Below are 15,427 nucleotides of genomic sequence, written 5' to 3'. Positions count from 1 at the left end.
GGCACCAGAACCCTGAATGGGGCCAGAAGCCAATGTGCTGCTGTAGCCCTGGGCCTGTCCACGCTTCTCCCAAAAGCTTTTATCACCCCGCTTTGCTCCCAGACACAAACCCACCCCATGGTGGGCAGGGACCCAGCGTCCTCCCCGAGAATCCCCGGGGCCGCATTTCCTCTTGGTTCATCCACGAGGCCAGGACAGGGGGTCCGTGTGGTCCGAGTTGCGGGGTCCCCATGGTCCGGGCATACAGCCCTCAAAATGAGGGGAACAGAGGCAGAACGTGGGGAGTGCGGCGTCGCCCCCAGGACTCGTCTTTTAGAAGAGATTAATGTCCATCAGGGATAGCTGGGTCCTGCCCTGAGGCAGGAGGTGTAATTAAAAGCTTCTTAAGCTGTCTTCCACTTTATTGGGCTTGTTGACCCCCAGGGAAGATCCAGACCTCTCTGGAGAGCTGGGAGCACAGAGGAGATTATTTTACGGCCCCAGTGGATAATCAGCTCACACTTCTCAATAGCAACAGGAGAAATTATTTTACAAAGTGAGAAGTGAAGGGCTTGTGGTTAACCAAGTGTCTCGCTACCATAATTGGCATGTCCAAGTGTTTCTTTCCAACAGACGAGGGCAGAAGCGCACGCTCGAGCTATGTCTCTCATCACATCACCCTGCATCCCCCTTTCTGTGCATCCTCCTGGGCAAAGCTGACCTGTACATTTTCTACCTCGTTTTATCACTTACCTCCATCAAGAAGGGCAATCTGCCTCGGCTGATTGGCACCCTCACAGGTACAGCCCTTTTCAAGGGCTGCTGCCTAATGGGTTATTGGCAATCATCTCTCATTTAGCCCATCCCAGCCCTGCGCCGTGCTAACGAAGAGCAGAAATTGGAAAATCGTGGAGGGGAAGTGAGAGGACACACGGAGGGGAAACTGGTTGAGAACCAACTGGGAGAGAAGCATTCTTCCCATGTTACAGCACCCTAAATCCTCCCTGAGAGCCGGCAAAGGGTGCCGGCAGCGCCCGGTGCGAGGGGCAGCACGGCGGGCAGGGCTGGTGTGTGCTTGCTTCCCTCAACAAGCACTGCAAGGGGTTTTTCCTTCCAGATCCGAACCAAAGGCAGTGCAAACCCTGCTGTCCCCGCTCCATGGCCGGCCACAGGGGCTTGGCAGGAGCAGGCGGTTCGTGCGAGAGGGGTGGAAATGGCTCTTTTTGCCAAATTTCCTGCAAAATCTGCCAGCACTGGCAGGCAAGAGCTCAGCAATTCACAGGAGCTGGACTCAGCCCCACCAAACCTCAGTTTTCTCTGGAGCAAGACCCCATCCGCTCTGGCACACCTTACTGTGTGCTCCCACCTGGCCCCAGGGCTTCTCTCTGTTTTAATGGGGAATAACATTTATTTTAATCAGCAGACACATATGTAAAATCAAGCTCTAAGCAGGCAAATAAACAACTAGAGCAGGGAGGACTTGCAGAGCTTTTGCTCAGCCCAGTCTAGGAAAGATTTCTAACTTTGTCATCTTAATTGACACTCAGCCTGGCAGCAGCTCCCGACGGGCACTAAAAGAGATTTACTGTAAAGCTGCAGAAGAAACTCTGTCAAGGAGTTAAATCATGTCAGAAAAATCTGGGAGTTACCCGACCGCTGAAGTGCCTGCCCCGTGCAGAGCCGTACCAGGTTTTGCATTAAAAAAAAGCACAGTACAATTAAACCAAAGTTTCCTTTGATCGATTCTCATTTTAATGAGGGCAGGTTCCTAGGAAGCAAACAGTACATGTTTGTATCATATTGCAAACAAGCTAGTACAGAAATCTAAAAAAAATAAAGAAAAATAAATATCTTCCCTGTTTATTTCTCCCCAAGTTTATAGCACTAGATTGACCTGAAAACAAGATGAATTTACCACTGCGTCTGGACAGCGGCCATGAAAAATCAGATTTGTTGGAATGCAATTGTCTGTATGGTTTCAGAGAGGTCAGAGTACCAGGAGATCTGCCGCTGAGACTCTTCCTCGCCAGCTGGGGTGAACGGGTTCCACCTCGGGCAGTCCACGCTCCTCCGGCACTGTGGGCATCTTCAGCGGATCAGAGCCATGTCTTCAAGCGGCAGAAGCTGAAAGGAAAAGAGGGGTTGAGTTGTTTCGGAGCCTCAGCTGAGCATCCAGCTGCACTCGTGTCCTGCCACCACCTCTCGTCCGTGTGGAACCACATTTCCCTCCACCGCTGCACTCGCTCTAGTCATGAGATACTCCCCTCCATGGGCTCAGATCCAGCCAGTGGGGACTGCAGGCTCCCTTTCTGCTGCTGTGCAGGCAGATCAGCCCTGTGCAGACACCCAAATACGAGGCTTGGACCTGCTGCGAGGTTTCTGTGGAAATCTGGCTGTAAAATCAGAGGGATGCACACAGGCCTGCAGGTGCAGAGCCCCCAGTGCGGTACCAGGACTGCTCTGCCCGTGCACAGCCAGGCTGCGGGAGATAACGGGACAGGGCTGAGCTGACCTGTCTGGGCTTTCCAAAAAAGATTTCCTCCGGAAAATAAAATGGGCGAGGAATACAGCTACATGTTTCAGGGCCTGATCCAACAGCCTAAAGCCCCCGTGGATTTCAGCTGGATGTTGGCTCCAGCTTTACATAAGAGGAAAGAAATGCAAGGTCTGGAAGCAGCCCCGAGCCAGTCCCACGCAGCCTGGCTGAGCCCGGCGGGCCAGGGAGGGGGGTCCCGCGCGGGGCCAGGCCGGGGGGCGCCCCATGGCCACCCCTCCGGCACCAGCACCTCAGTCCCACAGGTGCAGGTTGTGATACCCCAAATGGAGAGCACAGAATCATCCATCTCCTTTGTTCTGCCCAGAAGACAAAAGTGCAGCTCCCCTAAACACGTCCCATGGGGAGGAGGAACCACTGCCCCCTCCTCCCGTTCTGCTTTGCAGGGTGCAACAAACCTTGTGGTTCAAGTTTAAAAATGTGGCAGATGCTCAACTCGTGCAGTCGCACTCACGCAGCAGGGACAGGGCTGTGAACCCCTTGGGACACGGGCTGTCCCGCAGGGTTGGGGCTCCCCTCGCTCCACATGCCCACACTGCCCAGACCAGGCTGGGTGCAGGAGATGGTGCAGGTGTCGAGCGGCAGCTCCCCACATCTGGGTGATGCCATGGGGCAGCCTAGCCCTCTGCGTGGGCACCCCGAAAGCCCAGTGCCTGAGGTATGAGAAACCGCAGCAAGGCTCCATGCACCCTGGTGAAACCCCGGCAAGGCTCCATATACCCCCGGTTACCTGATGAACCCCCTCCGATGCTCTGTGCACTCTAGTTACCTGGTGAAACCCTCCGAGGCTCTGTGCATGCCCAGTTACCTGGTGAACCCCCTCCAAGGCTCCGCGCACCCCCAGTTACCTGATGAAACCCCCTCAAGGCTCCATGCACCCCCGTTACCTGGTGAAGCCCCCTTAAGGCTCTGTGCACCCAAGTTACCTAGTGAACCCCCTTCGAAGCTCCGTGCACCCCCAGTTACCTGGTGAACCCCCCAGCACCCCAGGGTTCACAGAGAGACTGCAGCAGAACCCCTGCACCTCAGGCACAGCTGACACCCCTCAAACATCCTGGGGCGCTGTGTAGACACCGCGGCCCCCGGCCCCGGCGACACCTCCAGTGACACCCCCGGGCTCCACCGCCCCCGCCCGCCCCTCGGGGTTACCTGAGCTCCGCGGGGCCGGGCGGGGGCCGGGCAGGGGCCGGGCGGGGGCCGCCCCAGCCCCATCCCCGCCGGAGCAGGCGCTGCAGGAGGCGGGCGGGCGGCGGCGGCGGCGGGGTAGGTGGGGGGCTCTGCGCGGCGGGGCGGCCCGGGGGCGGCGGGGCGGCGGCGGGCGAGGCTCCCCGGGGCGGCGCGGGGGCTCGGCCGGCAGCTCCCGGCGCCAGAGGTAGGGGGAGCGGCGGACGCCCATGAGCAGCCCCGAGGCGCGTCCCACCGTGTGGTACCGGGGGCTGGCGACGTGCTTGTACCAGGCGCCCGCCGGGGCCGCCGGCAGCATCAACCCCAGCAGCATCAGGGCGCCCCAGGCGCCCCCCGACAGCTGCCCCCTCGCCATCGCGTCGGGCTGCGGGCGGGCAGGGTGCGGGCAGGGTGCGGGCAGGGTGCGGGCAGGGTGCGGGCAGGGGTGCAGCCCGGCCACGGGCGCCCCGGCGAAGGCTGCCCCGCGCCCGCGCCCCGCCGGTTTATACGGCCGTCGGGAGGGGCACCCCGCGGCTCCGCCCCGGCAGCCCCCGGCCGCCCCGCTGCCAGCCCCGGCCCCCCGCACCTCCTACCTGCCGCCTCCAGCAGTCCCCCCGCCCTCCCCCTGCAACCTCCTCCTGCAACCTCCCCCCGGGATGCCGGCATCCTCCCCACCGCCCCGAGCACCCCGAGCATCCCCTTTATCGCCCTGAGCATCCCTCCCATCCTTGAGCATCCCCCTTGCCGCCCCGAGCATCCTCTTTGCTACCCTGAGCAATGTCTTCACGACCCAAGCAACCTCCCTGTGGTCCCCTTTGCAGCCCCGAGTATCTCTCCCATGGTCCTGAGCATCCCCTGCAGCCCCACAAACCTCCCCACAGCCCAGCATCCTCCCCAGCCCCTCAGACCTGCTCGACAGCCACAGGATTTACTGCTGGAGGAAGAGATGTTATAAACTGTCTGCGAGTGACAACCTTCAGAGGGGACCTGCACCCCCTAGTCCTTCAGGTATGACCCCCAGTCTCACTGCCTAGAGTGGAACCGACTGCAAGGCACAGGAACACGCCCTGGAGGAATCATAAGTAAGAAGAAATTGCAGTGATTTTCAGCAAAATTCATCCCAAGTGGGGTAGCAGACGGAGGTGTGTGATGTGGCCTGAGGCCCTGGTTTTGTTCTCTGCCTCTGCGCAGGGGCGGGCAGGGGCCCTCACGTCCAGGGAATGTGCAGAGCTCAACTGGATCCTCTGCACCTTCATAGCGCCCACAAAGTGGTGAGACCTGGATTTCATCCCACCTCACTCAGCTCACACTAATATCTCACCTGCGTTTCGGGGGTCTTGGTGCCCATGAACTTGCCGCGGTGCAGGGGAACATCCCAACTCCTTAAGAGATGCAAAGCGATGGGAAGAGATGAGACACCAAGCCCAGTTCTTCTTGAAGAGGATATTACCATTAATTTTGCCACTCCACTCAGGTGACTTTCCTCCCGAGATTCCTTAATAAAACCAGGCAGGTCAAATTTATGCTCACCAGGGAGCAGTTCCAGTTCCTCTTGTTTATTAGCCAAGTTCTTAGATTTATACACTGAGCTATGACTAAATAATTTCTTATTTTTTTCAGGCCACACAGTAACTTGATTAATTTTATTCTCAGCATCTCTCATGCTCCTGTGTGCCCATTTCTCCTTGGTGATATTATTTTCCCATGCTCCCAAGGAATCTGGCCAGCCTGCTGCCACCCATCAGGCTCCCTGGCTCTTTACCAGCATCCATCCACCCCCAGCTCCTCACACCCAGCACAAGTTCCCAGCAGTGGAACTTTCTCCATCAGCCCAGCTTGCACATGTCGGTGTTTCGTGACCCTCTGCTTGGGCACAGGGCCGTGTTTGCATGTTCGAGCAGGAGACAGACCCATGTTGGGGACACTTGGCATGTGGGAGCAGGTTCTGCTCATCGGCCAAGCAACAACCTCTGCCTGCAGAACAAGCCCCTTGGGCAGGGGTTGGAGCTGGGGGCGGAGGAGGAGAAAGAAAGGTACAAAGCAGCAATAAGACACGGGGAGGTGTAGAGATGGTCGGTGCAGAGCCTCATGATTTGCCTCTTCTGGGAAGGCTGAGAGGAAGTGAAATTGCCAGTTGGTAAGAAAGGGTTCCAGCCTTTTCGAGTGAAGTGCTGGAAGTTACATCTGTGCAGAGCATGAATTGTTTCTGTTAATGAACCAGACCCTAGGGAGTCCAACTCACCCACGGCCCAACTTCTTGGAAGCAGCCAGGCTTCCAGTAAGGATGAAGCCAGGCTCCCATCTCCCACCGAGCAGGTCCCTGACGGACAGGCTATATCTGTCCCCCCTTGAGTGCTCAGGACATTCTGAACGCCTCACCACTTTAACAGAGCCATTAATGAATTACAGCAGTACAGTGCACAATCACATCGCATCCCTCGCTGCTCACTGAGCCCCCGCTCACAATGGGACACACGCTCTCACGTTTATTCCATCGATAAAAAGCCATTACACTTCCTCCTCCCCTCGAGAGAGATAGAACAGTTCAGAATGACCCAATTCTCAGTCTGGAAAAGGCAGAGGCTTGTTCCCACCTCTGCCCCATTCCCCAGCAAACGGGTGGTTTGAGCAGCTTCTGTTTTGCTGCAGAACACACCAACGTGGGCTCAGCCTTCCCACCCAGGAGTAGAACATTTTCTCATTCCTAGAGATCTGCCTCAAGTGTCTTTGAAGGGTATTTTTGGCATGACTTGAATAACTTGTCACGCTGATAAACTCTTCGGGAACTGAACTGAACTCTTTCCTCCCGGTGCATTGAATATTCCAGCCTGTTGTGTCTGCGAGGCACTGAGATCCTTCAGGCTGCTGCAGTCGGGCTCCGGATCTCGAGCAGAGTGCACATTTCCTCTCCCAAGTATTTTTAAATATCTTTCGAATGAAACAGCTGACATGCAATTTGTCTTCTATATATATTCTAAGTGTCTAAAATATAATTTTAGGTTTCATATTCGCCTTGCAGAAACTGACGCTCCCACAAATATCACAGCACGTCAGCAGATACATCCTACCGTGCTGCTCCGGGGGGTCTCTGTGCCAGGAACTCCCCCAGAGGAACAAAATTCTGGTTCTTCTCAGTAGATAAAAAGCTTTTGAACAAATCCTGGCTCTTCTGGAAGTTTTCTACAGACTCTGGTGAGATTAAGATTTCAGCTTTTCAGGTCACTTCTATAAAGTGTAGGTGCTTGGGTTCACCCAAGCAGGGGCCCTTTTGAAAACCCCACTTTAATGTTTCCACTCAACAAACACAATTATTAGCTCCAGTGTCACATTTACCACCTATACAGACATTGAGCCGAGACTTTGCTCAGCTACCCTAGTGTTTGGATGCACCTTTAACAATGTTATTCCACAACTGTCAAGGTAAAGGGGAGAGGGATCTCACCATATGGCTCTGGTGCTGAAAGGATTTAAGGTTTTTTCTTTTATTTTGGAACAAAATTAATCTTTTTGTAAGGGGAAGACTCTGCTGTTGGAAGGGTCCTGGTTCCCATCTCCCTGGATGCTCAGGCTCTCTGGGACATCCCTCCTTCATCTCTGCTGGACCAGCATCTCCACCACAGCTGGAAGTTGAGATAAAAGAGCAGGAACTGGGGTTTCAGTCTGAAAAACTGCCCCTAAAAGTGGGGCAGGTGAAGAGGGTGAGCAGCCAGAGGCATCACATCTTAAACCCCCGCAATAAAGCCAGCCGAGCTCTCTTGGAGCCCTGACTCTCTACCCGATTTAATGCCTGTTGTGCTCTCAGCTCCCACCAGACACATTACTGCAGCCATTCGGGATTTGTGGCTTTTGAGAATGATCTAAATGAATTTGATGTCCCAGAAAGAGGCACTTGAAAAATAAACTGGTGTGGTTTAATGATAGCATTTTCCACATTTTTATTATAATGACTCTGGTGTTTATTGGAAGGTTAGCGACTCAGCCAAGCATGGAAACAAAGCAATTGCAGAGGTCGGCCCTGTGATGGGCTCTCTGCACGCTCAGGCATTAATGCTCATTCTGTACATGACACTTTTTGGCCATTTGGTCTCTGGAGCATCTCTCTGTGGGTGTGTGATGAGAGGATGGAGGCAACCTGGTTTCAGACAAGGAGTCTCACGCACTCAGGTACAGAGCCTACCTCCTCCCCTGGCTGCACTGCACTCTGCAAACTCATGCCACCTTCGTTAATTGTGATCATCTTATTTTTCAGGTTGGGAAATTGGGGCCTAGAGTGTTCAAGTGAGTTGGCAAAGACCACACAAGCGAACAGCAGGTCTGGCCAAGTACTGGAGCCTCGTGCTCCGAGCTCCTTCACCGAGACACTCTGCCTGGCTCTGCCTTCCCACAGGGTGCAGGTTTGCCTCAGAGAGACAGGCACAAAACAGCCAAAAGAGGTTTCACCACCATTAAATCAGCTGGAGGCACAAAAATGGCAAAGGAGCTGAAATCAAAGGTTGCAGCAAGGGTGAGTTTTGCTGCCCATTGCCTACTGGGCAGCACTGGGCTCATCTTGAGCTGGTGCAAAGCCACGGGCTTCTGCAGGCAGTTGTCTTTTGGATGGGATTCAGAGCTCAGCATCTGAGCGATCTGTAGAAAAGATTCCATTGGAAAAGGTGAACATGAGAAACTCCCTGCCTGGCTGCCCAGGGGACCGGTGGTCTGGGTCCCCGCTGCTCCATCTCCACCAAATTTCTGCAGTTCACCCTTTACCTACTTTCCCACATTCACATCCCTGCTGCCTCTTGTGTTACTTCAACCCGGGAGCGAGTGAAGTCTTAATGGCAAGACAAAAAATATTCCCACCCGTGTGGCTCAGCAAAGCCTGCTGCTTCCCACCAGCCAGCCCCTGCCGCGCTCCGGTGAATCAGAACGAGCCGTTTGTGCTCAGAACGGGGGGTGAGCCGCTCGGCAAGCAGGGCAGGTTTGGTCCCTCGGGTGCCGCGGTGACAGCACCCTGGGCAGATACTCCCAGCAATAACAACCTTTGCCATTTTCTTGCACCTAGAGTGTGTCCTCGTGTAATAAATTCAGATTATGGAGCGATTCCTTTCACCAGTGATTCAGAACATGCTGATTAAATGCTATTTCTTTGTTCCTCTGAAATAAAGGAACTGTAGCTGATACAAACAAATTACGGTTTCAAACTGTGAGGCAAGACGCACCTTGACTCCACGACAGAGCTGCTGCATGTTTTGGTGGCTCTGAAGAGAAAGAAGAAACAATAAGTGGTGTTTCCAAATATTGCAGATCTTCTTATTAAAGTGCACTAAATTAATTATTTTTCTCCTAAGAAATAACTAATTCCTCACTATTTTTAGATGCGTGTACTATTTTAAGAGATTTTTTTCCAAGGTCCAGTCACATGGAAGTTAAACAGCGAGCAGTAAAGTCTCCAAAGGACAATAAACTATCTCAAATTACTTTGCTAATGGAACAAAGAGTACTGTAAATGTCATACACGATACAGAGAGTGCGGTAGAAACCTTTACATGAAACAATGGCTCCATTAGCTCTAAGTTATAAAAAAAAAATGCCCCACAGACTTGTGATACTTTTGCGGAGTTTTGCTGCTCCAAGCCAAATGAACTTGTTTGTTCACTTGAATTCCGCAGCCGAGCTCACAGCGCAGCATCCAGCTTCATAATCACACACACTCCCGAGGCATCCATCATTTAGAGTTTCAAAGCCCTTTATAGACAATAATTAAGCCCCATCGCACCCAGCTGAGTCAGTGGAATTATGTCTGCTTAAAACTAAGATATGGAGAGGGAATAACTGAATCCCTGATTGAAGACCAGAGCAGAGCCGAGGTGCAGAGGCTGGTCCTTGCACCACCTACAACTCCGCTAATCAGTCCTGGCCCGTCCACGCTTAATGAAGCAGCCCAACATCTCACAGGGCACGGGCACCATCCTCCACTTCTTACATGACTCATCGCCTCGGGAACCTGAATCTAATGGGGCCACTTGGGTGAAAGGCTGAACTGTCAGAAACCATCACATCGGCCAGCCCTGGGTTTTGCCTCTTTTGCCTCTAACAGCTGCAGCGGGCAGGATTATTAAGAGAATCTCTAAACATCTCAAGGGCTGAAGTAATATCATCGTAGAGTGACCTGGACATGACATAACATAACACCAAATCATGATGAAAAAATCACGAGGATGTGGCATGACGCGATGCCTTAGAAAAGCAGCAACGCAGCAGTAAAGACAAAAATCTGAAGTGCTGGTAAAAGAGCAAGGAAAAAGGCACCATCAAAGGTTTGTCTCTAACGCAAGCAGATTCCTCAGCCCCCTCCAGTCCATGATTCAGTCTTTCTCCTGGAAATAATTTACAATAATGAAAGCGAGCTAATACCCAGATGTGTGAAGTGCTGGGTATATTTGGCTCCGCTCTGGAGTGTGTTTACTGTAAGGAGGAAGAGTTGTGAGATGAATCTTTCCTTTGACAGCTCTGAGATCTCTTCATCAAATCCCACGCAACCCCTAAGTGTTCTCCTATTTTCTCGAAATTTAATTAGGTGAGGCTATATTGTACACACAATTATATGCATGTAAGATAATTGGAGTAGAGGGCTCTAAGGCATGTAGATAAGAAAATTTGTCTTCAAGCAAATTTACACAGGTGGAGTGTGTTTTGCTTTGCCAGTTGAAGAGCTGTATTTGTAAAACCCTCTGAGATATCAGAAAGGAGGTGCATTAGCAGCCCTGCTCCTGGACCAGCTCTACAACTAGAATTAGATATGCTACAACCCAGTTGCACGTAGCACAACGCTACAACAAGGAGCCCAATGTCACATACTGAGCACACGCAATTCTCACTGCTGTTTGTGCAGCTGCTGGAGGTGTGAGACTGACACCCCCGCAAAATCTACCTGCTGACCAAACAATCCACGTTATTTGGAGCAGAGTGGTCAGGCTGGCCCAAATGGGGAGCCGGGAGCTCTGAGCTGCACTCCTGAGTTATCAGTTATTTGCGCTCTGTCCTCTCCAACTTTCTGAGCCTTTGCATTGCTGAATATAAAAACAGAGATGAAAACGTCTCTGTGCATTTGAAAAACACACCCAGATCACCCGGTAGAACCTGGTGATCAACTTCCCAAAACAGGGGCAGCTGGGGAGCTCTCGCTGCCAAACTGCGTCGCTTCCGTCCACCGCCGTGAGCTCCCGTAACACTATTTGGAAGCGGGGCTCTCTTCGGGTCCTCATCCTGTTCTGGGAATTCGCACGCTTGTTCTTCATCTTGAAAGCCTAATGCCGCTTCTTCCCCCCGCTGTTCCTTTGAATTCCCATCTCTGTGCTATATTTTCTTTAGCTGCACTTACCCTGCTCTCATCCTCCAACAAGCTGTTGCTAAAGAAAACTCTTATCACTCGACTAATGTTTAAATGCCTTGAAATACAACTCTGCTTCCCAGCATGTGTCTCTCTTTAAAGGATCCTTCTCCTCCCTGTTCATCCTCCCCCTCTTTAAGGAATCACTACTTTTCAGAACAGCTTGTATCACCAAATCATGTCTTTTCACAAATAAAGATCTTGGAGGAAAATTCCCTCATCGAATCTGAAGTTGTGCCTGTTGGCCAATGAAAGGACTGTGGTATGCGGATGCCTCTCTACAACTGGATTTTTAAACAGAAAACCACGCTTTGGTTAAAAAAAGAAGGTGGGCAACAGATGTGATTAGTAATCACAGACTGGGGTATTTCTTAAATGCAGGAAAATAACAGACCGACTTCCCATCAGTCCCACAGAAACGGCTGGGGGTGTATTTGATCCAAAACCTTGTAGGGTGAAAAACCCCATATCTGTGCAAAGCCACCACTAATCAGCAGCTGTCTGAGGCTTATTAAAAGTAATTTTAAAAAAGAAGCCCTCAGAAAACTATCACTTTTAGCAGAAACTTTGTCAAATGAAAGCAAATTTCATTATTACACACTAAGTATCTTTGCTGCAAATGAACCGCATCTGCGTCAAGCTGTGAATATGAAATTAATCTAAGGCATAACCTTTAGCTCTACACTTCGACAATATTTTAGTGCTGAACAATAAATATTTGATCTGTTGCTCTTCTGAGTAACATGGATTTGTGGTGCTCATCTGCAGAGTTATCAATTATTCCAAAGTATATTTATTGCTGATTAAATGACTTGAAAAGTTCAATTTTCTTCTGATGTTACATGTGATATTTAGCAAGTAAACACAGAAATTAACTATCCCAGCATCAATATTAACCCCTTATCTTGGGAATCAAACATTTCCTGTTCAATAACACACAGAAATATAATAAGTACCAGCCATAATAGTTACAGCACATGCTGGAGCATAGTTAGGTATATATTACTATATTTCTTTATGTTGTGGGGTCACAGTGCTAAGATCCAGTTTCCATTTGCAATCACTAGAGAAATAAAACAGCATCCTAAAGTCATCAGCGAAGAATGATTCAATCCATTGAAAGAGTATTACAAAAACCTCTTTACATCACAAAATAAATTAATCTAAGCCCATGACTCACATACACCAGCAGGATGATTTTTCAGAACGATGCCGAGTTGAAAACAGGCTTTGGAGCAAAGTTTGAATATCAGCTTTTGAGCAATTCTTTGCTCTGTTGCTGACGGTGCAGCCATCACGAAGGCAGTAGAATCTTGTGCGATGAAATTGAAATGGCACGGGTGTGTTTTTCTGACGTTCACACCTGTGTGAAGAGCTGGGGCAGGGCTAGATGAGCCGCGGGACAGACAGAGAAGTTTGCAGGATGGCTCAGACCTGGAGTGAGAGGCAGGAGTTACAGAAACTCAACATTTCATAAAATCACAATAGTTCGGGTTGAAGAGACCTTCCCAGCTCCCCCAGTGCCACCCCTGCCATGAGCAGGGACATCTTCACCAGCTCAGGTTGCTCAGAGCCCCGTCCAGCCTGGCCTGGGATGTCTCCAGGGATGGTTCACCCACCACCTCTCTGGGCAGCCTGGGCCAGGCTCTCACCATCCTCAGGGGAAGAATTTCTTCCTTGTATCTCATCTAAATCTCCCCTGTTTCAGCCCAAGGCCATCAGCCCTTGTCCTGTCTGAGTTGCTTTGGGTCACCATAAGGTTCCTCTTAGACGACAGGGCTGGATCAAGCCTTCCAGCCTGTGCTGGAAGGATCAATAACACCACCTGCTCTTTGTTCCAAATAAACTTCCTGCATCTAGTTCAAAACTGAGAGTGAGAAATCTGACAGGCATGAGCTTTCCCTGCTGACGGAAGATCAGCTGCACCACAGAAGGATGAGAAACCTTCAATGGTTTCCCCTTCAGACACTAAATATTAGCCGAGAAGCAGAAAATGCTCCAGCTGATGCGTTACCAGCCCTGCTGCCCATCTGCAGCACCCCGGGAAGGAGTCAGGGCTGATTCCTTCCAGCAGAAATTACTCCTTCCACCAGGAAAGATTTCCTTCACCAGGAACACTTCCACCAGGAGTGCTTCCTTCCACCAGAAATGTTTCCTTCCACCAGGAGCATCCCACACGGCACCGGTGGGACAAACAGGTTGGGACCAGCGTGCTCTGCAGACTCAGGTCCGCAGCAGCGTCACCGACCAGCTCCCACCCCCACCCTGAAATCTGGACAGTACAAACTCTGGTTCTGCCCAGTCACTTTGTCACCATGTTCCTCCTGATGAGTAATGTCACTTTTTAGCCTAATTATGCAGGTGTATTTATGATCCGATGCTTGACCATGGCGCGGGGGGACTTGCGTAATTTCACAGCCGAGTGACACTCAAGACAGCCCATCAGTGCCAGCAGCCTCCAGCTCATTTCGTGCTAATTGCTCTCCAAAATTGTGTGATGTGGTTTTGACACAAAAACATTTTCAACAGTATCATTAATTCGGGGGGAGAACATTTCCTGAAGTAATTACAGCCAACAGCCTCAGTCATTCCTACCGACTGAATCCAGCTCCACCCAAACACACTTTGGTGGTGATTACCAGAAAGACGCGTGTTATCCACTCTGCTCTCTAGTGCCATAAATGGGTCTCTTCATGAGAAAGTAAATATTACCTGATCCAAAATGCTGAAATACTTCATTTATCTGTTTTCCAAAACACCCATCAAACCTATTACTTAATTTATTTTACAGCCCAGATGTTGTTAAATGATGCTGGCGTTGGGCCAGATAAAATCATGATCCATTTTAATGAACTCACTTTGGTTTATAAGCTCCTTTGTCCTAAAATGCTCATTTATGCCTCAAAGAAAATGAAAAGCATCTTAACTCAAATGATAAGGAATTCAACGGAAAGCAAGCAGATCTGAATGATAAGAATGCTGCTCATGCCTATTCTCCACAAGTAGAAAGGAAGGAATCTACCTTACATTTTCATGTGGAATTTACCTTACATTTTAATGTGGAATTTAACGTTATTTGTCTCTATTTTCCTTCCTAGGAAATGTAGTTTATTTGGAGATGTTCTGTCTTTAAGGGTTACCATATTATGCTGATGAGTAACCTGAGCACTGACCTGCTTCCCCGAGGTGTGATGTGTCCTGGGTTCATTCTTTGATCATCCTCTAATTCCGGCTCTGCGGATCACAGGAGACACCCATGGAAAAGGGAGCCATTCTGTCATTTCTGGGACAGGCGGCAGCCTGTGACTCAGGGGACAGGACTCCAGGAATGTTTGCTAATCGGAGTGACGTCCTGCTCATCTGGTGACACATCCAGTGATGTGGCAGAACGAGCACCTCACGCCAACATGTTGGGGCTTCTCAAGACTGTTTGGGTAGATGTAGAAATACAAGTTCTGTGTTTGACAGGGATCTGCTCTGACTTTTCACATGTGGAAAGTGACCCTACATTGGTCATTTAGTGGGAATCTAGGAGAAAAAAAATAGTGGGAGATCCTAAACTTTGAAAAAATGTTTCAGTCTCTCCTTCCTCTGTTCTGTTCCCGAACAAGCTTTTCTGCTTTTTTACTTTATTTCCAGAGTGATGTGGCTGCAGGGGCCCTTCAATGCTCTTCTCGGTGCTCCTGGAGCACCCTCTTCTGTTTGAGATGCTGCAATTCTCATCTCTGAGCACCAAGACACACAGACTTTCAAAACACATAATCAGAACTCAAAGCAAGTGCGGGAGGATCCATTTCTTTACCAGCCGACCAGATATACGGATGATGAACTCTAGTTCATCGTAACTCGCTCAGAAAGCCCGGGCAGCCGGCACACGCTCAGATACCGAACGTGTGAATCAAGACCTGGAGCACACACCGAGATTTCTCTGAGGGTCTGAGCTCTTCACACACTGACACTAACAGAGCCAATTTGTGGCACTGTCCTAATGGATGCAACACCCTCTTTGCCACCGTGTTTCAATTACACTTTTTAACAGTTTATTTTGTTTTGTTTTTCCAATTGTACATAGTGTACACAGGCTACCCGATGCCTATGTTATAAAATCAGCAGAGCTGCAGGTCTGACCCATCCATCCTGGCAAACCCCAGGTTACAGAATCATGGGATCCCAAGTTAGAAGGGACCTCAGGGATCATCTGGTCCAACCTTTCTTGGCACAAGCCCGGTCTAGACAAGCTGGCCCAGCACCTGTCCAGCTGAATCTTAACAGTGTCCAACGCTGGGGAATCCACCGCTTCCCTGGGGAGATTATTCCAATGGCTGATTGTTCTCATCGGGAAAAATTTCTTTCTTGTG

General features: G+C 50.6%; 1 protein-coding gene across 1 annotated transcript; it reads right to left on the bottom strand.

Annotated features, from left to right (window-relative positions):
- Positions 1–2,067: 2,067 nt before the first annotated feature.
- On the bottom strand, positions 2,068–4,073 carry NPW (neuropeptide W; the record flags this gene model as incomplete). Its single annotated transcript, XM_080354079.1, is given in 4 exon segments — positions 2,068–2,103; positions 3,683–3,690; positions 3,693–3,870; positions 3,873–4,073. Coding segments are annotated over 4 exon segments (423 nt in total).
- Positions 4,074–15,427: the final 11,354 nt, after the last annotated feature.

This window comes from Nesoenas mayeri (genome assembly GCF_963082525.1).
Source record: "Nesoenas mayeri genome assembly, chromosome: 15".
Taxonomy (NCBI): domain Eukaryota; kingdom Metazoa; phylum Chordata; class Aves; order Columbiformes; family Columbidae; genus Nesoenas; species Nesoenas mayeri.
This window is presented reverse-complemented; position numbering and strand designations above follow the sequence as displayed.